General features: G+C 30.6%; 2 protein-coding genes across 4 annotated transcripts in view; one reads left to right on the top strand and one right to left on the bottom strand.

Annotated features, from left to right (window-relative positions):
- Window positions 1-5,280: 5,280 nt before the first annotated feature.
- On the top strand, window positions 5,281-20,292 carry LOC148309141 (transmembrane 7 superfamily member 3-like). 2 transcript variants are annotated; one of them, XM_088260554.1, is made up of 9 exons: window positions 5,448-5,650; window positions 5,731-6,060; window positions 7,588-7,844; window positions 8,844-8,997; window positions 12,356-12,523; window positions 16,007-16,159; window positions 16,313-16,573; window positions 17,727-17,751; window positions 18,086-20,290. In XM_088260554.1, the coding sequence occupies exons 1-8, from the start codon at window positions 5,581-5,583 to the stop codon at window positions 17,729-17,731; spliced, it is 1,398 nt and encodes a 465-aa protein (XP_088116680.1). In that variant the 5' UTR covers window positions 5,448-5,580; the 3' UTR covers window positions 17,732-17,751; window positions 18,086-20,290. The 2 variants fall into 2 exon arrangements, with proteins under 2 accessions (XP_088116679.1, XP_088116680.1); XM_088260553.1 differs by lacking the exon at window positions 17,727-17,751 and having other exon boundaries at window positions 5,281-5,650; window positions 18,086-20,292.
- Window positions 20,293-21,015: 723 nt separating this feature from the next.
- toy (paired box 6 protein twin of eyeless) overlaps window positions 21,016-24,815 on the bottom strand; it is a 119,118-nt gene continuing 115,318 nt past the window's right edge. For both annotated transcript variants that reach the window (XM_088260539.1, XM_088260538.1), the window contains exon 9: window positions 21,016-24,453. In XM_088260539.1, the coding sequence (XP_088116665.1) occupies window positions 24,365-24,453 (89 nt within the window). In that variant the 3' untranslated portion in view covers window positions 21,016-24,364. The remainder of the gene's footprint in view (window positions 24,454-24,815) is intronic.

The following is a 24,815-nucleotide window of genomic DNA, read 5'->3' as shown; positions in this document are numbered from 1 at the left end:
CAGCAACATATTAAGCTCTTAACGTTGTACGCTAAATTGCATAAAATAAATAATATAAAAGCTGTCAAGGATTATAAAATAAATATTTTGTAACCCATGTTTTTAAAGGCAGCACCAAATTAAGTTTTGATTTTGCCATTAGAATTGCATGACTTTACATTTTCATTCAAGAAATGATATTAGATTATGTAATATAAACATCGACAAGTGTCGACATCAAGTTCCAATAAAACTATACCGGCGCCCTAAACTATTATCAGAGTACTGTACTACCAACATCCCGCCTTCACTAGTAAGCAGAGGGGATAAAATACCGCACTGTTCTTCACTTACACTCCTGGATTCATTTGCATCCACATATCTGGTCATGCATCATCTCCAGCTACTTAGACTTTTCAAAAAACAGATTTCAGTTTCTGATTAATATGTTCGAGCCGAGTCTTTCTTTTGCGGTTCCATTTCCATTCACATTTGCAAATAAACTCTTTTAGTCATTCTTTATTCATCAATTCGCTCTACAACCCAATCCACCTCAAAGGAGCTTTCTCAATGTGTTCATTTATCCTTAAATTACCTTTAAATTCCTTTCTAATTGCGTCAAACATCAATTTTTCAATGCAGTCAACCTTGTCCGAGGCGTCGTATTAAAACAGTGTTCACTCTAGGTTTATCCTTCTTTTGCAATTCCATGTTTCTCTTCTATGTATATATCAGTGTCGGGACAGCCACTTGGTTAAATGCTGGCAGTTTGGCTTTCATGAACTTATCTTTATTTCAAAAGAATTCAAATCACTATTTGTTTTATTTCTTACCCTCAATATCTATTTCCACTTTTCCATTATTTTCATATCTTATTCTTGCTGAATGGACATTTGTTTCCTTTTCGGTCCACGGAATTCGCAATACCATATGTCATTAGCATTACGTTTTAGCATTTCGGTGGGTCGAAGAGTCTAAGATTCTATTCCATTAGTTGATTTACATGACAGCACCCACAAATCTGATCTTTGTCGTCTTCATTGATTATTTTTTTAAAGAGAAATATTGGTGTTCTTATTATTTAAAAAATACTTATATTTCATACTATTAAAAATATTTATCATAATTTGTTTAGTGGGTTTGAATCGAAAAACTCTGATTCAAGAGTCCGAGACACTTACCACGGGACCACATCCTGACAGATAATAGCATCCCGGAAGTTAAAAAATGTATAAATGAAAATAATTATGAGAATTTGAGATAATTTGAAAAAGAAAATCATATAACTCGAAAGTAGCTATAAGAAGAGTGTTTTCAGCGTTCGTTTTTCCGAATTCGGAATTCCAAAAAACATATACATTATCTATGGTTACGAACATTGATTTTCTGTGACCCTTCAATCACTCGTATATACTCGGCTCCGGTTTTCGTATTATTGTTTTTAGCCGCCCGTGACACAGACTAACTATTTATATAAAGACCGCCAACTACCTCGATTTTTTATGGCTGGAAGTGATATTCGCCAGCGGCCGGAAGTGACGTAAACGGCTACTAGTACTAAGCTCCCGGCTGGGCGTGACTTCGCCGCGGCTGAATGTCGAATCCACCCGCCGAAATATTTGTCATTAATTTTTCAGGTTAAATGGTATTGATATTGAAATTTGTTGTATTACATATTTTCAAAATTATAATATTAATATTACAAAGAAGATATTTCACTATCTAAATTTATTTATTTCAGTGTAAACAAAAATAGAAAGGTCACGGCTAAAACGCGACATTTATAAAAAGAGTTTAGGCGTTTAGTTGAGTTCAAAAGTTCAGTTTAATAATGGTTACTCAACTCAGCCGTACAACGGTAAATGGTAATGGTAATTTTTTTGACTTACTATAATATACAATATATAAAATTCCAGAAAACACAATATTTTAAAAGGACAGAAGGAGTGTCCACCACTTCCTGAAGTTATGTTTCTTATCGGGGGTGCCAGCGCCCCTTTCTGGACGTTTTGGAAGTCTGGCTAGGCGTTTTTAAAATTTTCGCATTTGGGGGGTGCTGCAGAAGGGAGCGGGAGGTTCAAGGGAACGTTGTGTCAATAAAGAAAAACTACACTTTCATACGCAAAATTTAACTTTAACTTTGGCATAATACTCAATATTATCAAGTTCTTCATATAAAACAAGGGCCCATTAAAAAAGACATATAGTATCATAGCCACATTAATGCCCTTATCGAAGATATGATAATACATTATTAGATTAAAACCAATATTTTTAGCTTTTCCACTTTTTTATTTGACCAGCGACCGGGTTTCGTCGTTACCGACATCATCAGATCCAGTCTGATGATGTCGGTAACGACGAAACCCGGTCGCTGGTCAAATAAAAAAGTGGAAAAGCTAAAAATATTGGTTTTAATCTAATAATAAATTAAAAATGCAATTCCATCACGAAGTGTCAGTGGATAATATAAATCTATATGATAATACGGTTCAAAGACTAACAGGAACTTTTGATATCAGCTTGGTTAATCAATCCATTTTTATCAGACGTAGAAAGTGTTAGTCCAAATTTAAAAGAGTAATTTATTGATCTGCAAAATGACTGTGAAGCAAAAATAATATTTTATGTATTAATTTTAAATCAAACACAGATTTTTTGAGTCTACTAAGTTGTATTTTATTAATAAAAAACACATAAAAATTATACTGTGACAATTGTTTCGCCTTGTTAGGGCATTATCAAACGAATGATAATTCATGGATAACGAATGGTCATTCGTTTGATAATGCCCTAACAAGGCGAAACAATTGTCACAGTATAATTTTTTATGTGTTTTTTATTAATAAAATACAACTTAGTAGACTCAAAAAATCTGTGTTTGATTTAAAATTAATACATAAATTAAAATGGAGTTCTACAAATTAAACGCCAAGTCAATAAATAAACCAAAATAATATGTAATCAATGTGTTTATATTGATTTTTGGGTACGTTTTCGTCATCAATACCTAATTCTGTGGGAAGAATTGAAATTACCTATAATAGCCTTTCTATCTTCATATTTAGAAGAGAAAGGTTTTAGTGCAGTAATGCATATATTAAAAAAAAAACGCGAAATTGATTACAAATAACCCGAAGAGGAGATAAACTTTAACCAAATAAAACGAAATTGGCGCAATCTCATGACGCTCAAGGATCTCTTTAATTTTTTTAAGTAAGAAAAAAAAAATTTAAGTTACATGTTTTATTTAAAATTAAAAAAGGTGTTTTATTGTGTATTTCGCAATAATTTTTATTTGTAGAAGGAAATCCATCGCATAAATACTTACAGGTAAGTAGGTAGTGGGTACGTAAATACATACATAGAGAAAAGTGTAGTGTAGTGTTAAAAATTTATAAAAGCATATGCAGACACGGATCAATAATTTTATCTTTAAAAAATCCTAATGAATTCCGGCAGACCGAAAAAGATTAATAAAGATGTTTAAGGCATTGAAAATAAAAATAGACGTATAAAACATATAAAAATAGAAAATAAAAATTAATCAAAGCAGATGTATGTAGAGGAATAGAGCAAATCTCAAAGCGAAATCGATTTCCTAACAATATCATGGCAACAGTAAAAATATAAAAAAATATTGCAAGCAACATAATAAAACCGTAATCGATGCTCCCGGCTGAAGGTACTTAGCTCCCGGCTGGGCGCGGCCGGATCCACCCGGCGAAATTTTTACCATTAATTTTTCAGGCCAAATGATATTTATATTAAAATTTGTTTTATTACATATTAACATAATTATAATATCAATATTAAAAAAAGGAATTTTATAACCAACATTTATTTATTTCATTGTAAACAAAAATATAGAGGTCACGGCTAAAACGCGACATTTATGAAAAGAGTTCAGGCAATTAGTAGTTTCTAAACTCAGCCGCTGAATGATAAATTACATTCGAACCCTTTTTACTTATTCGTCACTCGCCGAATTGCTAAAATATTTTTCTTTTTTTTTATTCTACGGTCTTTCTTATTGAGGCTTCTGTTCAAATAATCAGACTTATTAGCTTTTTTTAATGTAAAATAATATATATTTATATATATATATATATATATATATATATATATATATATATATATATATATATATATATATATATATATATATATATATATATATATATATATATATATATATATATATATATATATATATATATATATATATATATATATATATATATATATATATATATATATATATATATATATATATATATATATATATATATATATATATATATATATATATATATATATATATATATATATATATATATATATATATATATATATATATATATATATATATATATATATATATATATATATATACATATATATATATATACATATATATATATATACATATATATATATATATATATATATATATATATATATATATATATATATATATATATATATATATATATATATATATATATATATATATATATATATATATATATATATATATATATTATATATATATATATATATATATATATAAATATATATATATATATATATATTTATATATATATATATATATATATATATATATATATATATATATATATATATATATATATATATATATATATATTTATATATATATACATTTATATATATATATATATATATATATATCTATATATATATATATGTAAATATATATATATATATATATATATATATATATATATATATTTATATATATATATATATATATATATATATATATATATATATATATATATATATATATATATATATATATATTTATTTTTTTTATATATATATATGTATATATTAATAAATATTTTATAAAAACATATATACATTTATACATATTTTTTTATATATTCACTAAATATTACACACTCAAACTTGTGTGATACATCGCAATCGATACAATGCTTTTAAATAAAAACAAAAAAGAGAATTTTCAAATGACTATATTTCAGACAAAAATTCCAGAAAAACACACAATTTATTAAATGTTCCTTCTGCCCTTTTAAACAAAAAATATATAACAATTTACAAACAAGTATATTACAGATACAATTCTCTAAAAACAACTTGTTGGTATCTCGTATTGGTTTCTCAAACAACTTGTTGGTATCTCGTATTTTTCGTTCCCGTTTCGGTGTTTTTGTTAGTGTATTAGCGTGTCTCGTCATTTCTGGTCGTTTTTTGAACAATCTGACGTTTACGAGTCGACCCCCCCTGGCCCGTGATTCGTACTCGTTCTGTCGGCGGTTCGTGCGAAAGGATTTTTTGCCTTGATTTGTTCTCGTGCTGGTCATATTTATTTGAACCATTTATGGCAATTCACTTATTCTAACTCATCATTTACCTGCAAAATATAACAATTTGAACTAACTGAAAAAAATCGTCGATAATTTTTTTTCATAACCTCTGAAAAAAAAAAACAAATGTCAAAACATTTAGTACGTTGAAAATGCGTTTGATTCTTGAAATGTATGTTTCATAAAACAGTTTTACTCGATATTTATTAGTAAAAATCTTATTACGATGTTCGTTCCGGTCCGTTTTGTGTTTTTACTTGTTTTATCGACAATAGTCAGCGGCTTCGATTCTGAAGGTAAGAGCTGTAACTTTTATAAAACTGAACGACGCATTGTCTAATGTTTACTAAAATGGTCGTTATTTTAATTATTTCAGATGTAATAATAGATTTAGATGGGATCGTGCCGTCACCTACGAATTCCGAAGTTTATTCTTCGATTATAGAGATACAAAACAACACGGCCTTACAATGTGTGGTAACTGGAACATTCCCCGAAGTGTATTTTTTCGTTATGCAAGCCCATTCGTACCTTCACAATATAACCGTGTCGTACGAACCGATTTTAAATATTCATAATCATGTCAACGGCACTAATTTGGGTTTGGTCTACGAAAAAAACAAACGTCCAGTCATCCATATCATCAATTTTAACGAAGAACTTGCATTGCCAGTCTACATTTCCATCCACGCTTATTCGGATAAAGGTATAATAATTATTTAGAGTTATTGTTACATACGTATGTGTTTTTTTTTCCAATTTACTAACTTTATAATATTCCATCAATTATTAATTCTATTTTTATTTTTGTGACAGCTCACTTCACTCACTTCACTTCATAAGAATGTAGGGTAAACAGTGTAATTATTGGTTTCTATACTTCTTAAGCTTTGAAATGTGAAATATTTTATATTTAGAAGAATTGAAACATGTTTTCTGTACGTACAAATGACATATTTATTATATTAGCTAAATGGAAGTTTTTTTCTGACATTTCTTTGTGGAACTGCATCTTCTGTAGGAGTAAAACATCAGCTAAATAACATTTTCCACTTTAATTTTATTTGACAGTGCCATTTTGGCATACAATTCATAGAAATTTTATGAACCTGATATTATTAAAATGACATCATTTTTACTTTTAAAGTTGTTCTTCCTGTAAATTTCAACAAATATGAAAAAAATCTTTAAAAAAATCCATGACAAATTTATTTTTCTACTTTTACATAATAAAAATTCGTAATAATTCATTTTTCTTAAGATTTTTATGGTAAAAGATATGCATATGAATATTATATGTATAACTTATTATTTCTCTTCCCTTAAAAGTACTATTTCTTTCTTTTCTTTGTACTGTCTATATATTCAATAATTTTATAAGGTCAGTTTGATTAGTTAATCTTTGTTAATGTTATCAGCACATGGAACATCATTATCATATTTATATACATTTATGAAATCTCAAGGGCTTACAACTGGTTGCCAACAACTCTCCTGTTTATCCTTACTATACTTATACAAATAATGAGTAGATTTTCAATATTAAAAATCATTTATACACACAATTTGGTGCCTGCGATTTTTTAACTGTTCCTAGTTAATTTTTGGCTGCAAAATCTATAAAAAAGTAAAGGATATATTTTTATTTTATTTTTGGCTTGTATCAGGTTCAATTAACCTGCATCTCAAAAACTGGAGCTGATAGAAAAATGTTGTGGCATCTTTAAAATCAGCACATTAAAAACATTAAAAAGCAGTTAACTTTTTACTTTTCCATCTTTTTAAGTTTTTAATTTAAGTTAAGAAAAAATGTATACTTACATAAATTTTTGTTTTCTGATAGTCAAGTATTTTTTGTATTTTATATTAACACTTCTAGTTCTACTTATATTCTAGTTCTACTTATAATACTTATACCCTTTACCATGAACTAAATTATATTGTATACCCACACACAGGCCATGCCTTTATGGGATATTTTTTTGTATTCATTTTTATATTTTATTAATATTTTTTTGTATTTGAATTAATGTCATGTAATGCAAAAGAATTTAAAAAAAAAGGAAAAAAATATTTAAAAAATATTAAGCAAAATCGCAAATTGCAATGCTGCAGTTATTAAATTTCCGGCACCAATTTTTTTTTCAATTGCTCGGCTGGTGTTATCTTTGAAAACAGGATAACAGAAATGTGTTAGGTTAGGCAAAATCATAACGCGTGATTTGTATTTTAGATCCCGTTCCGGGAGGTTGCAACATGGAGTCCAATGTTCCAAACGCTCCGTATTTAACAATCAAGGAAGACTTTAACATTATAACAATTGAGGCAGCCACTGCAAGGGTCGGAGATGACTGCACTTCAGAATCGCAAACGATTTCGCATGAATTTTACCACCTGTATATGCCAGAGTCTGATCAGTCCAACGATACATATTTCGATGTGATAAAAAAAATGATAACCGTTGAGAACATTCTCAAATATGGTTTCAAGGTATGTTTGACTAATAAAGCTACGGGCAAATTTACCTTGCTATATTTGTGATTCAGATTACCATATTTACCAAATTATTTTTAAAAAAATTTTTGTTTTAATTTTTCCGGGAGTACCATAATTGATGTCGGACTTTCTCTGGAGAGAGGGTTATTTTAACATGAATTTTTTTTCACAAATTCTAAGTATTATGAAGATAAAAATAATATAAAATATTCTTATGTAAAAATTGCTTTCTCTTCTTATTTCACCATTCGAATATGCATCGTTTTGTCACACATTCGTCTGAGAGATCGCATTTCTACTGTGTTAAATCTACTTTCATCATTCTTATTTGTTTTACGAAATCTATGTATTATGAAGATAAAAATTATTTAAAAATATATTTTTAAAAATAAATAAATCTCTAGGTTTTATTTATTTTAATTTTTTTTTATTTTATCACAAAATTACAAAGATGTCATTGCCATACATACAACTTACAACATATCAACTGGCAGATGGACTTTGACCTTCATTGACATCAATACTCCTTTGAGGGAAATTCTCACCGACGTTCATTTACGTCCATACTCCCGGAAAGATTAATTTTTGTCTATGTGTTAAAAAATAAACCTTTAACAAGTTTATAGAAAACAGACTTTTGATTGATACACTACAGTACACCCCCCTATAAAGCTAAGATAGGTATCGGAGGGGACGCTATAGGGAAATTAATGTTTTTAATTTGTATTTCAATTTTAAATGACTCATTTCAGTCAATTCCGCTTGTTAAAATGTAGAAATACAATTTAAAACATTAATTCAAAAAAATTCCCTTAGATAAAGGGGTACCTATATCAACCTTGTAGGGGGGTTTACCGGAGCTGGATTTTCAATCCCAAATTAAACATATAATTCAGTTTTTTTGCACTGTTTCAAATACCTTTATAAAATATATTAGTGAATTGTAACGCATTCACATAGCAATGCATTTGTACATGACAAGTTTATTTTTAGGCTCCGAAATCGTATGATAGCCCTCACATGAGACGACTGTTTAGCGTTTATCACGGGTTGGGTTCTGTGTATGCCGTCATCGCAACGAAAGACGGTTACAGCTCTGCCTATGTGCCGGGTCACTCCTATGCAACTGCAATTTATGACGATGAATGTAAGTATCACATATGATTTTTAATTCTCACTGACTTCCATCAATACCAATTTTTTTTTTAAATTACCCAACGTCCGAGTGACTCTGAAATCTAGCTACTGCTTGTGCAACACCGTTTATCATGTCCCTACTCAGGCTTCAACTTTATAAGTTTCATAGCCTATGACTACTTGTGAGTGGATTTACTCTTTATGTTTAACGTTACTATAATTTCATGTAATTAATGAGTGAAAATTCTAGGTGAAAACACTCGCTATCCATCAATACCAATTTTACTTTTCTCTCTTTTGTATGCCATTTAACCTTTGTTTTTCCACTCCACATTAAAATGGCCCAAGATTAGACCGTTTCGATGTTTATTTTAAATCAGTAAGTAAAAACGAATTTATTAATTGACTAAATGAATCCTAAGTTGAATTTAGGATCAGAATATTCAACCTTCATTTTTCTGCTCTACATCAAAATGGCCCAAAATTAGTTATTAGACTAAATGAATTCTATGTTAAATTTCAGATCAGGATTATGAGCATTATGTTTTATTTATTATAAGCTTAATTATATTTATTGCTTACTGTTCTCTATTCTTTAATGCTAAATCAACCTTCATTTAGCCATTCAACATCAAAATGGTCCAAAACTAAGCCTTTTTGCTGTTGTCAGACCCAATAATACTAGGTTCATTTTAAAATCAGGAAAATATGAGTGTTTTATTCTTACTTCTAACTCTGTATTTTTTTAGCAATAAACTGTTCGCCATGAGCAATGTTCAATATTAATAGATAGCACTGCCATTGTGATAATTTTATTTATTTAATCATTTTTATCTCCCACAGGTAAAAATACCTGTCACAGGTATATAACAAAATGCTTTTATTTGAATCCAACGTTAAGTTGAAAAAATCTAGACAATGGGTGAATAACAAAAGAAATTTATGGTTTTGAATATTTTTGTTTATGTAGATAATTTTTGAAGTTTTTTATTAGTGTCAATTTAATACTAAGTTTTTTTTTTAAATAAGTCAAGTTCAAATCTTAATGTTAGCAGTTATACATGTAAATTTATTACAGTTCCTTATCAATCCATATTATATTATTGTGATTCAACATTTTGTATTTTGATCTCTGAGTAATCTTTCATTACACATATGTTAAAATTACAATGCATCTATTTATTTATTTGTGATATTATACTCTGAAGTGATAATGATTATTTACTCAAAATTTATCATTACCACATATCACTCTGGTCTGTTATGCCGATGGTACTCTATTTGATATTGGCTACTTATCATTATTTAAATATATTTTATGTATATATACACTGCCAACTGTATGCAGTCTTATCAATAATGAATGCATTCATGAATGGTATTTGAAAAGACAAACAGAAAATTTGTTTAAATTATTGACCCTTGAACGGATGAGAGTGATATATTTCCCATAATTTGTCTCTTCAAAACAGTAAAACCCCCTATTACATACACTCATTAAACGTTTTCCCTTATAACGGTTGCGATAGTTTTTTCCTATAATGTTTTGTTAGTTCAAATTTAAAAATACAACCTTACCTATCCCAACTACAAAGTAAATGCCTTAAATAATAATAATATTAAGAATAGTAAAAATAAGTAAAACCCTTATCCGCACCCCAATGGTGCATAGGGCACTGTATCATATAAACGCAGTGTTATCTTGATCGTTTACACATGAAGGAAAGGTGATCAACTCTCCGCTTCAGGTACCAGTCCAGGGTAATATTGAATATATATAACAGTGAAAAAACACTTATATTTTTTTGACCCCCCCCGGGGAATCGAACCCGGGATTCAGATCGGTAGCCGGTAGTAAAAATATAATTTAAAAACATGAACCCCCTATAATGTTGCCCCCCATAACACGGAACAATCTCAACGCTATAGGGGGGTTTACTGAACTAGTGTTTCTGATCAAATTCATATTAGGGTACATTTAAATTCATGTTTGAGTTTGAGGGTTAGGTTTTAAATTTGCCATATTTTTGAGTTCTAAATTATAAATTTAACATATTTTTATGGATTAGGTTGTTTATTTCTTCTGGTTCCTATCATATACGAGTGGCGCATAGGGCATTACATTAGAATTACGTGTTTGTTACTCGATCATTGATTGTAAGACAGCGGGGTTAGCAGTCTTGCGCTGACGATTTTTGGATCTGGGAATAAAGTTGATGGGTTAGGTGATGTTAGCGAGGGAGCTAAGAGTAAAAGAAGTAAGACGCGGAGTACAGTATAGTTTTTTTTTTCTAGTGGGGTCAAGGGATCTTGAATCCTTTATGTCGCTGCGACCATATTAGGTCTATTGTGACCGCAGTATAGGTTAGGTTAAATCTAAATGTGCTCATTTAATAAATGAAAAATACATGACATGGCAACTAGTCTGGGCATCTTAATTATCTCATCGACTAGGTATATGTTGGGGACTGCATCCACCCTGCTGTGGCTGGAAGGAAATGTAATGTCGGCTTAATCCGGAAAATATCTGACTCCATCTGAGGTTACAGGAAAAAGAGAGAATTTTTTTTTATCAATAAAAAAAAAATCGTGTTCGTACACATGTATGCAGGGATATCGATAAAAATAGTTTGATAGTTGAATTATGTGTATTTTACTCTTTCCTGTACAGTAAGAGCGCTTGTGCACTACATGGAATTTTACCGTCCGGCAGTCTGGTTTTTTAAAATATAAGCGACTACGACAGTTTAGCATGATCAAATTTACGCACAGCGTGATCACGCACCGATCAAGAGCACCGATCCGAAAAAAGATGGACGAAAGCACAAGCCAATTCAAGCCAATCATCCGTTTCATCACGCTTACTGAAGTGCCGGATGGTGAAATTCCGTGTAGTGCACAAACGCCTTTGGGATATCGCTCACTCCTTTCAAGAACGTCATAAATCAAAATTTGTCAATTTTCAGTTGTGCATGTTTTCGGAATGCCCAGAAAATGTACTATATCCCAGCAAAAGAGGCATATTTTTAACTTAATATTTACCCGCTACAGGGCAAAAAATGTTGTTTCTGCATTTTTAAGAAAATGTATTGTTTAATTATTTTTTTAAATAAACTAAATATTTTTCAAAAGGAGAAAAAACCTTCAGGTTTTACCTGAAAAATCTGTTGCACAGTAAAACGTTCAATAAGTGGCTTAATATTTATTTTCAATACGTTGTGTTATATTTTCATACTTTAAAAACGTTCTCCTGAAAAAAAAGTTTTTTGATTTATGACGTTCTTGAAAGGAGTGAGCGATATCAAGACGACGATATCCCAAAGATAATTTTGATCATGAGCAATGAATTCAATTAATTTTTTTTTCAGACCCACTTTACATGAAAATCCTATTCCCGGTCATATCTCTGTTGGGACTGTTCATCAGTTTCTTCGGACATTACTACTTCAGAATCCAAGTCGTTATGTTTGGATTCATGTCCTGTTCAATTGTGACATTACTCGTCGTAAGCAACTTGGTATCTCAGCCGATGGAAGGTAATGTACTATATTTTAATAGATTTATATTATCCACCGACACTTCGTGATGGAATTGCATTTTTAATTTATTATTAGATTAAAACCAATATTTTTAGCTTTTCCACTTTTTTATTTGACCAGCGACCGGGTTTCGTCGTTACCGACATCATCAGACTGGACCAGTCTGATGATGTCGGTAACGACGAAACCCGGTCGCTGGTCAAATAAAAAAGTGGAAAAGCTAAAAATATTGGTTTTAATCTAATAATAAATTACTATATTTTAAATTAATGGGTATCGATTATTGATAAGTTTACAACATTTTGAGTGTGTCCAAATACTTGTTCACAAAATCTGGATTATCTCCAATTACAGGAGTTATTTTCATATTATTTTTTGACGTCTCATCAAAGACGAAGAATATAAGAGTTTCTGCTTAATAAAAAGCTTCTTTACATCTCACCAATAGATGTCTCTAGTGAAGTTCTAGTGATTCAAGAACAAGGTTTTTTAAATTGGTTCAAATATATAGAGCTTCCAAGAATTTAAGTAGTGTGGTTGTCAATAATGGGTAGAATTGGTGAATGTTACATGTGTGTAAAGTGATCACTTAAACCAGCCCGTGACGGTCGTCAGCCCCGTAAATGCCCGGACTTCCATATTCTTCTTCATCTTTGATGAGGTGTCAAAAAATAATAAGTTGTATTTGATTAAAAAACACATAAAAATTAATATTGTGACAGTTGTTTCGCCGAGTTTTTGACATCTCTGGATGAGATGTCAAAAAAGAATATATTAATAAGTATTTATTTGACTTGGTTTTGGTGTATTTAAACAATAACAACTGAACCCGATTTTTGATCTTGATTAGTAATCACAGATGCTGATGCTTATAAAAAAAATTCTAGGCTGTTTGCCATTTGCACATTATACTGTCTTTTTCGACCACAATGCGACATGTGTAAAAAATTAAATTCAATGATAATAAAAACAATAGTTTACTATAAATTAAAAAAATGTGCATAACCGTATATATTTATTATGTGATATGTTTTGATGACATGAACTTGATATAAAAAAATAATATAAAAATTACTAATTTTGGAAAAATTTAGTTGCAGCTTTTAATATTAAAAAAAATTACAAGTCTGATTGTGGGAATGTAAATTATAGTAAATACAATAAAAAAGTTGATGTATTACTGAATTTGTATTTTTTAAATGTTTTTTTTTTATGGTGTGGTAAAATATATTATTGTTATATTTTTATTGGGAAACTGTTATTTATTTGGTTATTTATGATGTGGATGCATGTTTTAAAAAAATGTATTGTTTATTCTTAAGTTATGTCATTAATAAATAACTAACAGCATGTCCTTAATTACAAATAATTTTAAAAATATGTAAACATACTTTTTTTTTTCAAAAATATGAAAAAAATTGTGTTTGAGGTTATATAAATTTTTTTTTTAAAGTCTGACAATTTCATATAAATGATAAGGTATATTTGACTGTTGAGAATTGAACTCAAGACCTCAGATCTGATGTCTACAATGCTCCTATGACCCAACAAACATGTATAGTCAATTCTGCTCAATTGGACCTATGGTTACTTGGGGCGGCTGTTTATTTGGGCCAAATCTTGAGGATTGTAAATTGGACCAGTGAAATTGTTCATTAAAAAGTACCTTTTTCTCTCTTTCTTTCTATAACACTTTTTTTCTTATCAATCTGTTCAGTATGCCCATATCAGTGTGGTTTGATAGATAATTTCTGAAGCGTATTTTAATTTAATATTTTTTTTGTGAACTGTGTATTTTTTTGTGTACTTACTATGATTTGGTATATTAAAAAAAAGGAAATTTTTATCATAAGAAAATCACTCGTGGACCATTTTTTTTCGCAAAAGGATAACAAATAAAATACACATTCGTAAGGAAAAATATGATTCTTTTAATTGGGCAATTTTTGTCCCAATGTGTCCCGATTAAGCGGAACTAACACAAAAAAAAAACAGGCATGTACTTTTTTTTTAACTAAAAATTTCTAACAAATTAATTTATCGATATTTTTTTTAGTTCCGTTTTGGGTATCGATCATTCTCGTAGTGGTCATGCTATTATTGACTATTTATTTCCTGTTTAATATTTTGATCACTTCCGGTAGCAAAATAGGATTCCTTAGCAATTGCATTTTCACATACGCCATTCTGAATATGATAACTGACCTTCCCTTTACAGGTGAGGCTCTTGCGATGGAATATAATTGCTTTGGTGGTGGGCAACAATAGATATTTAGCTTCTTATCTCTTCCTTTTAAATCCCTATTTTCTTTCGTTTACACTTGCCCACAATACATCTATAACCAATCCGGGTAACTATATATATCTACTTGTTTTTCAAGATTTTTTGTTGATATCTCGACATAGATGAAGAAGCCCGAGTCTGGGCTTTTGCGGGGCTCGCAACCTGCCATTGGCTGGTTTACGTGATCACTTTGTAGGCTACGTAACTTTCACCATTCTACCCATGTTTGACAACCGCAATACTCAAATTTTGGAAGCAATATTTATGCTTCAAATTGAGACTATGAACTTTGTCAGCAACATCTGTGGTTGAAATTAGAAAGTTTTTTTGATTAGCAAAAATCTTCATGAAATGTATATACGATTCCTTACTGAATATTTTTACATACTAGCATACATCTGAAAAAAAAAACATTTTCATTTTTTTAGGATTATTTCATCTGTTTGTTTCTTCTTTACGCTACAGGAATTTTTTTAGTGTGTCAGAAATACCAAGCCTACCAAAAATACCAAATTATTTTTCCAGTATTAAGGAATAATCGGCATTTTAAAAGTGCAAAAATTATTAATAAATTTTATTGTTTTTTGTCGTAACCAAATTTTGTCCACATCTGTAGTATAGTAGATAGCACATAGGGCTAATATGCTTGTGGTCTTGCGATGAACTGTAATATATATATATATATGAATATATATATATATATATATATATATATATATATATATATATATATATATATATATATATATATATATATATATATATATTTATATATATATATATACACCTCATGGGCGGATTGGTGAATGTTTGCATGTGCGTATAGTGATCACTTTACCAGCCTATGACAGGTCATAATCCCTGTGAATACCCAAGCTTCCGTATTCTTCTTCGACCATGTTGAGATGTCAAAAGAAGATCGTCAATCACGGGTAGAATGGTGAATGTTGCACGTGCGTAAAGTGATCACTTGACCATCCTATGACAGGTCGTAAGCCCTGTTAATGCCCAGACTTCCGTATTCTTCTTTATCTATGTTGATGTGTCATTTAATTTTTATTTTGTGCATATGGGTCTTGTTACTAATCGTACTAATTTGTATATTTGGTGGTTGGTTTTTTTGTTTGATATTTTAAGAAAAATTATAAATGTGACAAATGATTTATTAATGATGTGTTTTGTTTTTTTTATTTCAGTCATATTTTCTATATCCGTCATAGCCGGATTGGCAAGCAGCCTGACTTGGCTTCTCTTCCTTAAATCGTTTGGCATTTCCGTATCCGCCGTTGTGTTGTCAGCTTTTTGTATCGGATTCCAAGTTGCAATGGCCGTCTTCTACGGTATTCCAGGTAATTTTCATTTTCAATTTTCATCTACCTTCCCTATCCTTGCTATCATACCCGCAGATAAGTCTCTTACAGTAGAGGCTTTGCGGGTTATTCCTTTTTTTTTAATTAAAATTTTTGGGTGGTTTAAATATAATTTTTTATTACTATTTTCAGATGAATACGTACTTCTCCATAATAACATCAACTACTGGTCCATGTTCGCTTTTACCATATTTGTCATCATGGTGTTCACGATTCCTCTTACCTTCCGGTCCAACATGCTGGCCTGCGCCGCCGTCGGTTCCTTCATCGCTGTGATGGTCATCGAACTCTGCCTCGGGTCATTCCTGAGATACATGTTTCTGAACTTGATAAGGCGCTCGGCCGTTGAGAACTTCAATTCAGTCATCGTCAGCCCACCCTACCAGTGGAGAGGTCCGTATAATTATTTTTTCTCAACCCATTATTATCTTCTTCTTCTTCTAACCCTTATCTGCACCCCAATGGTGCATAGGGCACTGCATCGTATAGAAGCAGTGTTATCTTGATCGTTAAAATGAATTTCTCGGAAATCAAACCCGGGACCTTTTGCATGGCAGTCAAATAGATATAATATCGCTACAGGTTGGTAAAAAATTACATCAATTATTAATTCATTCGAACCCTTATCCGCACCCCGACGGTGCATATGGCACTGTGGCATATAAACGCAGGGTTATCTTGATCATTAACACACGAAGGAAAGGTGATCAGCCTTCCGCTTCAGGTACCACTCCAGGGTCATATTAAATAAATTTTAGACTGAAAAGTCACTGATATTTATTTTGAACCTCTTGGGAATCGAACCCGGGACCTCCGGCATGGTAGCCTAGCGCGCTAACCACTACACTATGCAGGCGGACAATTATTATATCCATTATTATAGGGCGGTTTTTTTTCTTAACAAATCCATTCCAACCCTAATTATACTCAGACAGTCTGCCGCCAGAGCCTCAATATACTAATCACAAGTAACTGCTAACCCACAGAGGGAAGTCACACTAGACCTTATATGGTCGCAGTGACATAAGGGATGCAAGATCCCTTGACCCCAAAAAAAAAAAAAAAACTGCTAACCCAATTCCGATCTGTACGATGTTTTATTGGGTATCACGCTCTACCGAAAGTTTGCAAATGGGATGCTTATAAGCGTCTTACACTCTCTACAATTAAACATTACGATTAGAAATTAAACATTAACATATTGTTTCCCGCAAACAATGTTTTAATGTTTAATTTCTACTCGGTGAAGACCAAGTGCTGCTTATTGAATGCCTGCATCGCTTCTTTTCTATCTGTTCTTTTACACGGCACGAGCCGTATAATCAGCTTAGAGAATAGATGCCCAGAAGAAGTTTAGGCGCACGGTGGTTTGACTTTGTGAGGAACGAAGAAATCAATAGAATAATCAATTCGATATAGTGCTCTAAGAATCACTTGGCTGCGGTAAGGGCCGGAAGAAGAAGAAGAAGAATTAAAATGAATAGACCAAAATTTTCATATTTATTGATTCATGACAATGTGTTTTAAAAAATGAACTTTTTTACAGTCTAACAAGGCAGTGGATAAAATCGGTAATTTGTCTATATTTACAATATATAAATGAAATATCAAACAATAAAACCATTCAAATACTTTCTTATATATATTTTCTACTATACGGCTGTCCAAACTTAAAACACAGTAAGGGACATTTTTTTTTGTTTTAGGTTTTTTTGCATTTTTGGACTAAGTAGAATCTACTTAGTCCAAAAATGCAAAAAAACGTACTACAAAAAAATGTCCCTTGCTGTGTTTTGAGTTTGGACAGCCGTATAGCGTAGTGCTTAGGGCCTTTGGCTAGTTATGTTAGTGTTGGTTTACTGAGTACAAAATAAGTAATGTATTTTTTTTTTTCAATTTCTTTAGATGGAGTCACAACTTTTATTTGGATCGTCCTTACCGTTTGTGGGTATCTATCACAGCACTTTCTCACCAAAAGCGATCTACCTTTCCCTGCCCACGGTCCGACTTACTTTCCGCGCGCGCTGCAAGACGATGATGAATTCTCTCCATTTTACCAGCAAACAGTTCTATCCTACGGTTCCTACTCCAATCCTTCAGCACCTGCGATGGCGGTACGCAGAGACCCGTTACTAGGATGTTTTGACAAACTCTTCGGTAGATTTTCAAGGCAGTCCGCATATACTGCAATATCGCAAGAGAGAGTTCGTGACATGTGGTAAATCAGTTCTCGAACTGTGATTTAGTTAAAAGAGGCACTACCGGGACCATAGAAATAGTCCAAACGAAGATATTTCAAATCACCATAGTAATCGGGTCTTTTGACAGACCAGACACTAATGTACTATCTGAATATCTATGCTTAATTTCTTAATTTGCATACATATGTCAGAAAAAATATTTTTCAGCATGAATTTAAAGAGTATATGCGGAGCGCATAGTCAAATTAAATGTGCCACTATTTAGTTTTAGAGAATTTTTATTCTTTATTAGATATAAAGTATAAAATAAACTATTATGGCTGTTTATATTTAATTTTTGTCAAACCAATATTGATGTTGTGTGATATTTATATAAATGTACAGTCACAGCAAGTGATAATAACCAAATAATTGTGAATTAGTAGTAATAAAATCTTATCATTCCTATGAGAATTATCGCTTAATGTAAGTAAATGTTTAATCCATTATGAGAACTGCCCATTTTGAAAACATCATAAATGACTTAAAAAAATATTTGTAAATTTTTTAAAATACATGTCATAAAAATTCATATTTAAATTGGGCTTTTTTAAAACAGTCTGTATTTTTGTTGCTAAATTTTGAGTAAGAGAGATACATATCAAAATGTATCTATAATTTTTTATAGTTCATATATGTAAGTGTTTTTGTTACCCCAAAAGAATTTGTTATATCGTGGGTGTACTGGCAAAAAACGTTAACTCGAAAATATGCAATTTTGACTCATGACGCAATGTAATAAAGTTTTCAACGTTCTGTAAACTGGCAAAATACATTACGTAGTTCGAAATGTCGTATTTATGTGGTATTACAAGTTAATTCAATATTAAGTTCAATAGTGGGTATTTTATACAGACTCAAAGCTTTAAATAACAGGGATTATTCAATCAGAGATTTTAGAGTTGACATTTTTTGCCAGTATACCCAAGATATGTAAGTAAGTGTTTTTGTTACCCTAAAAGAATTGGTTAAATGCATATGTATATATTTTTTAAGCTTTTTTGTTAAACACACCGTGTTAATATTGCGTTATGATTAATTATGGTGTTTTTAAAACAATTAGTTCAAATAAATGTTATTCATAATACTCAAAAGTAATTTAATTATTCAATTTAAATTAAGGAGGATAAGCACCACATCACCTTGTGAAATAATTTAATTCTATTGAGTAAATATCGATGTTTTTGATTAAAATATTTGCCTAGTGCTGCTACCCCATGTTTAAAAAGATTGGCAATTTGTAAAATTATCCAAGGGGTTTATATTATTGGCTATGTATGTCAAAGTTAAATATTTATAGCCACCCATTGAAGAGTATTGTTATAAGATGTCACGCTATTCATAAAGTATAGGGTGGAGAGTGGAATGTATGTAGTAAATCCCCTATTGTTAATGGAATTCAGGGGTTAAATCCTCCCCTAGCAAATTCAATACAGTGTTGCCCCTCTTAATCCCGTATTATGTAAAGCTATTCATGTTTAGGATGAGATATTCCTTTCTTTTGTGAATTTGCAATTTTTTTGAGCTTTGGTAAATTCTAAATGTTTTAATTAACTGAGAATAATAATCACTCATAATATGAAAGAAGAAGATAAGACGTTTTTTTATGTCACCAAACATATAGAATGTTGCACAAGAGCTTGAGTCAAACCCGACTCACATGTATCTTAGCTTTCCTGACTTGTCATATCCGCATTTGCATAAGTTTATCAGGATAATTTTTTTATTTTTTTATTTAGGATGTTATCTCATTTTTTTATTTTTATATTGAAATATTTATTTTTGAGCATGACAGAATCATTGTTTATATTTCATTTTAAGTATTTTTATGACTTAACTTTATCGAATAAATATATCATATCCAAATAAAAATGCGTTTAATTTTTTTAGCAGAAACAAATAAAAAAAAAAGTGGAACTATAAAGAATACCTATCAATTCTTCTTCAAACCTTTATCCGCATCCCAGTGGTGCATAGGGCACTACATCATATAAACGCAGTGTCATCTTGATCGTTAACACATGAAGGAAAGGTGATTAGCCATCCGCTTCAGGTACCAGTCAAGGGTAATATTGAATAAATGTCAGAGTGAAAAAATCACTTCTTTGTATTTGAACCCCCCCCCTGGGAATCAAACCCGGGACCACAGAACGGTAGCTGAGCGAGCTGACCATTACACTACGGAAGCGGACTTCAATTCTTAATGTTCATAAATTGTTTGTTACCGACTATAATATTTTAAAATAATATAAAAGGTTTGTATTAATTTTTAAATCAAACACAGATTTTTTGAGTCTACTAAGTTCTATTTGATTAAAAAACACATAAAAATGAATATTGTGATAATTGTTTCGCCCAGTTATGGCATTTTCAAACATTCTTTTGAAAATGCTATAACTTGGCGAATATTAATTTTTATGTGTTTTTTAATTAAATACAACTTAGTAGACTCAAAAAATCTGTGTTTGATTTAAAAATTAATACATAAATTAAAATGGAATTCTACAAATTAAAAAAATAAATCATATAAAAGGTTGTTGGGAAAAGTGTAATATTCTTAATCAAAGTCAGTTTTTCATCAATAATAATGTTTTATTTAGTAATTCTTATAATTAATCCTTAAAATAACACATGAATTAAATTTATTAGCATATACCTATCACACAAGTTAAATAATAATTATTTTTACAACTTTACAATCGAATGATTCAATTCCACAAGAATTAGCCAAATAGATTTGGTTTATACATTGAAATCTTAGGTTTATTAACATCCATAGCCACTATCATACACTCTTCTTCTTCTTCAGACAATTTGAGTGTGATTCGTATCAAGAAAATCTCATGGTTTGTAATATTAGTATGTAACCACTCACCGAGATTTTTAAGTCTACCAGTTTCTAGATGTACCCGACTCTTCGTCAGGACAATCACTTCCACAGCATGCAAACAATACTACCCTTCACTACCATAGCACTATTTACACACTTAAAACTGCACAAAATGTTTAACACATGTGATTTAAGGTCGACCCGAAGACCAACATTCACTAAGGGTTGCAAGCTCACGTGTTAAACATTTTTTGTAGTTTTAAGTATGTAGATAGTGCTATGGTAGTGAAGGGTAGTATTGTTTGCATGCTGTGGTAGTGATTGTCCTGACGAAGAGACGGGTACGTCTCAAAACCGGTAGACATAAAAATCTCGGTGACTGGTTATATACTCATATTACTAACATTTATGTAAAAAAATAAATAAGTAAAAATGACTAACCACAAAGTAAATGCTTTAAATATTATTAATATTCAGAATATCATGGTTTGTGTTAATTATAGAATCTGTTGCCTGTTTTTAATGCATGCAAAAAAGAAAATATTAAGATTTTGATATTTAAAAGAGAGATAAAAAAATTAATACTAAGATTGAAGACAAGAGGATATATTGAAAAAGTCACTTTTAAAGAGCTAACAAATTCAATGTTTTAAAAGGGTGTGGACAATTTGAACCGAATCTTTAGTTTAGTAGAATGTAAATTGATTAACAAACTTTTTTTAACTGTTCACTGATGTTCCAACAATCATACCATCCCAAAAGTGAGTTTTTCAACAAAACTATGATATTTAAAACCAAACTGAAGTGAATAATTGTTAGGGTTGTTCAACATTAATTTAAGTCATGTCAGTGTGCAACAGTTGACTGACGGTTGAAATTTATCCACTCAATAACAATTGGATACACAATCACCGTATCTACAAATGTATTGTATAATTTTGGATAACTGCTGACTAGAGGTTTGACCGATAACTGGGCAAATATGTTAAAAGGATATCAGAGTGACATTGAGTGAGTGAAGATTTAGCTGTGGAATAACAACCCTTTCAAAACGTCTCACCACGGTCAAACAGCTCAGTCTAATAAAAAATTAAGTGATTCAGAAAACAGAAATAATGATTGTTTTACTGACTTTTAATGATTATATAAATTTATCATTCATTCATTCAAAACATCTAAAATCATGATAATAAGTAATGAAATATTCATGTTATGTTTGGTATGTTTCAACTTTATAAAAGAAAACAAATTTAGAGATATTTCATATACTTTTCAAACCTAAAGTATTTACAATTTTTTTCTTATACGTTCAAAAAAATGATTCAGGAAAGTTATAAATATAATTTTGTACTCGCACAGATTTCTTATGTTGAAAAATAAAATAAGATATATTTATAATATAAGTGACTGTGTACCAGATAAAATATTGAACATTTTCGACAAGAGGTAATGGGTTTAATTACTATTGAAAATAATTATACTTGCTTTTATCCTGTGAATATGAATCTAACGTAAAAACATAGTGACTATATATTAGTTTGTGAGAAGACATAAATGCAAGGTTATTTGATTATTTTGTGACTATTTGACGTACTAAAATAATGTGACCTAAATGATAGAATTGCGTTACACTGGTTTATAAATAAGTAAAAGAAATATAATTACAAACTAATTTTATTTACATCACAGATTGTCCAACAAAAATCCAACTAGTTACAATGTACAATTTCCCATACGTTTTGGCACCCAAAAATCGACAAACCAAATAATATAATAAATATTGCTGTTCAAAATAAACAAAAATGCTACCCTGTTAACCCAGGATAACATAAAAATAAACATAGTTTTGTAATATCTTCTATCCTATAGGTATACATTTGAACTAAGGATGTTTTTCTGATAATTTATAAAACAATTAAGTTTTCTTCAGACGCTACTTAACGATACTAAAATAATTCGATGTGACGTTTGCGTTTTACTATAAAAATCACAAGTTTAGAAAATAAAAAAATTTAGATTTGACGTTTCGTGTTTTCTCGCTATTTTTTACTGTAGTGGAAATATATCTGGTCTTAACGTGCGCAGGCTATGCATAAGTGACATCTATCAGCTATATTTTGATGACTAATTATCCAAAATTAATTGAAAAGGGGTAATTTTAAGAAAATATAAAAATACTTACATAAACGTTCTTCTTCAAGTATGTAAGTAAATCAGAATATGATATTGCATACGTACTCTATTTATTACGTAAAAAAATTACATTCATAAATAGGATTATTCTGTAATCGAATCATATGATGTTAAAAATGGCATAAATTAGGCAAGCAAAGTGAAGAAGCTTGTTTTTTGTTATAGAAAATAGATTTTTGGATAAAATTGAGCACATAAATGAGGAAGAAAATTTAATATAAATATTATTTGAATTCTGTCCATAAAAAGTAAATATTCTGTCATATTGTGATTTTTGGTAAGAAAAAACACCAAAAGTATTGTATGTGAAAAAATAAAAATGAAATGAAAATACTACTACTACCTTGTAATTCGTTCTTACCTCATATTTGACGTATGGGTATTAGAGCTCCAAGTTGAAATATAATAAAATGATTTCTTCTCAGATATGCCTCTTCAGCGTACCTAACTAATCCTGTTCACGCACTATTTTAAATGTGACGTCATGCGTAGAAGAGGGTGAGATTTAGTTCGAGAACGAGCAGACCAGATATAATTTAGTTACAAAATTCCAACACTACGCGGCGATAATGAACGAACGTTCATTATTTAAAACAACAGTCGAGTGGTTTGCGTCTTCGGCACTTGAGACGTGAACATTTATATTTTACAATATCGCACTTATGTCACTGAACTTGCGGCCAATAATTAGAACATAATTTTATTATTTTAAATTGCACTGTTTCGTACTTTTTTATCATTTATAATTTACACATTTTGCTGTATTCCGTTCGCCCCCTGGGTAATGTTCATGGCTAGGGAATGAGCGTCGCTCGTGGCCGAGTAGTTGTGCGCGACGTCGCTAGATGGTGAGTCGTGCGCGGATGTTGGCGGGTTTTCTTGCGGCATCAGTAGCCGATGAGAAAACCCGAAAAGTTGCGATCACTGGAGCCGTGGCCAATAATTGGAAGTCAGGTCTGGACCCTGCGAGGGTATCTGGACTGGAACTGAGACGCCGGCCGAGATGACACCTGGAAAGAAATGCGCAATTAGAAAACAAGAAAAACTGCCTCCATTTTTATTTCCAGAACTCTCGAATTTTGTTCAGAGCAATTTTAGCTTATTCCTTGTAAATTGAGAGTTGATAATTTCTACGTATTGAAGTTCCTATTACTATTTTAAAAAGTACCTACCTAGTACGTAGTACCTACGTCGTTCTTTAAAGAAATATACAAATTAAATGCAGGTAAGCTTTGTCTTATGCAGGTGAAAACATGCTTCTTCAAACAGCATTTTTACCATAATGGCAACGCCATCTGTTGAAATTAACAGCAACACACGCAATACTAAACATCGCTCATGCAAACAGCGTGTTTTTTAAGCTTCTAAAATA

Source organism: Brachycentrus maculatus, unplaced genomic scaffold (assembly GCF_059751285.1).
Source record: "Brachycentrus maculatus isolate JH-2025_06_01 unplaced genomic scaffold, ASM5975128v1 h1tg000138l, whole genome shotgun sequence".
NCBI classification, from domain to species: Eukaryota; Metazoa; Arthropoda; class Insecta; order Trichoptera; family Brachycentridae; genus Brachycentrus; species Brachycentrus maculatus.
The sequence above is the reverse complement of the archived record's forward strand: the minus strand, read 5'-3'. Positions and strand labels throughout refer to the sequence as shown.

What these genes read in the sequence shown, in the direction of transcription:
- LOC148309141 (XM_088260553.1), top strand. Translation starts at nt 5,581, where the DNA reads ATGTTCGTTCCGGTCCGTTTTGTGTTTTTACTTGTTTTATCGACAATA. An exon ending in GGTATCTCAGCCGATGGAAG is followed by an intron (nt 12,524 to 16,006) that starts GTAATGTACTAT and finishes TTTTTATTTCAG; the next exon opens with TCATATTTTCTATATCCGTC. An exon ending in CCCACCCTACCAGTGGAGAG is followed by an intron (nt 16,574 to 18,085) that starts GTCCGTATAATT and finishes CAATTTCTTTAG; the next exon opens with ATGGAGTCACAACTTTTATT.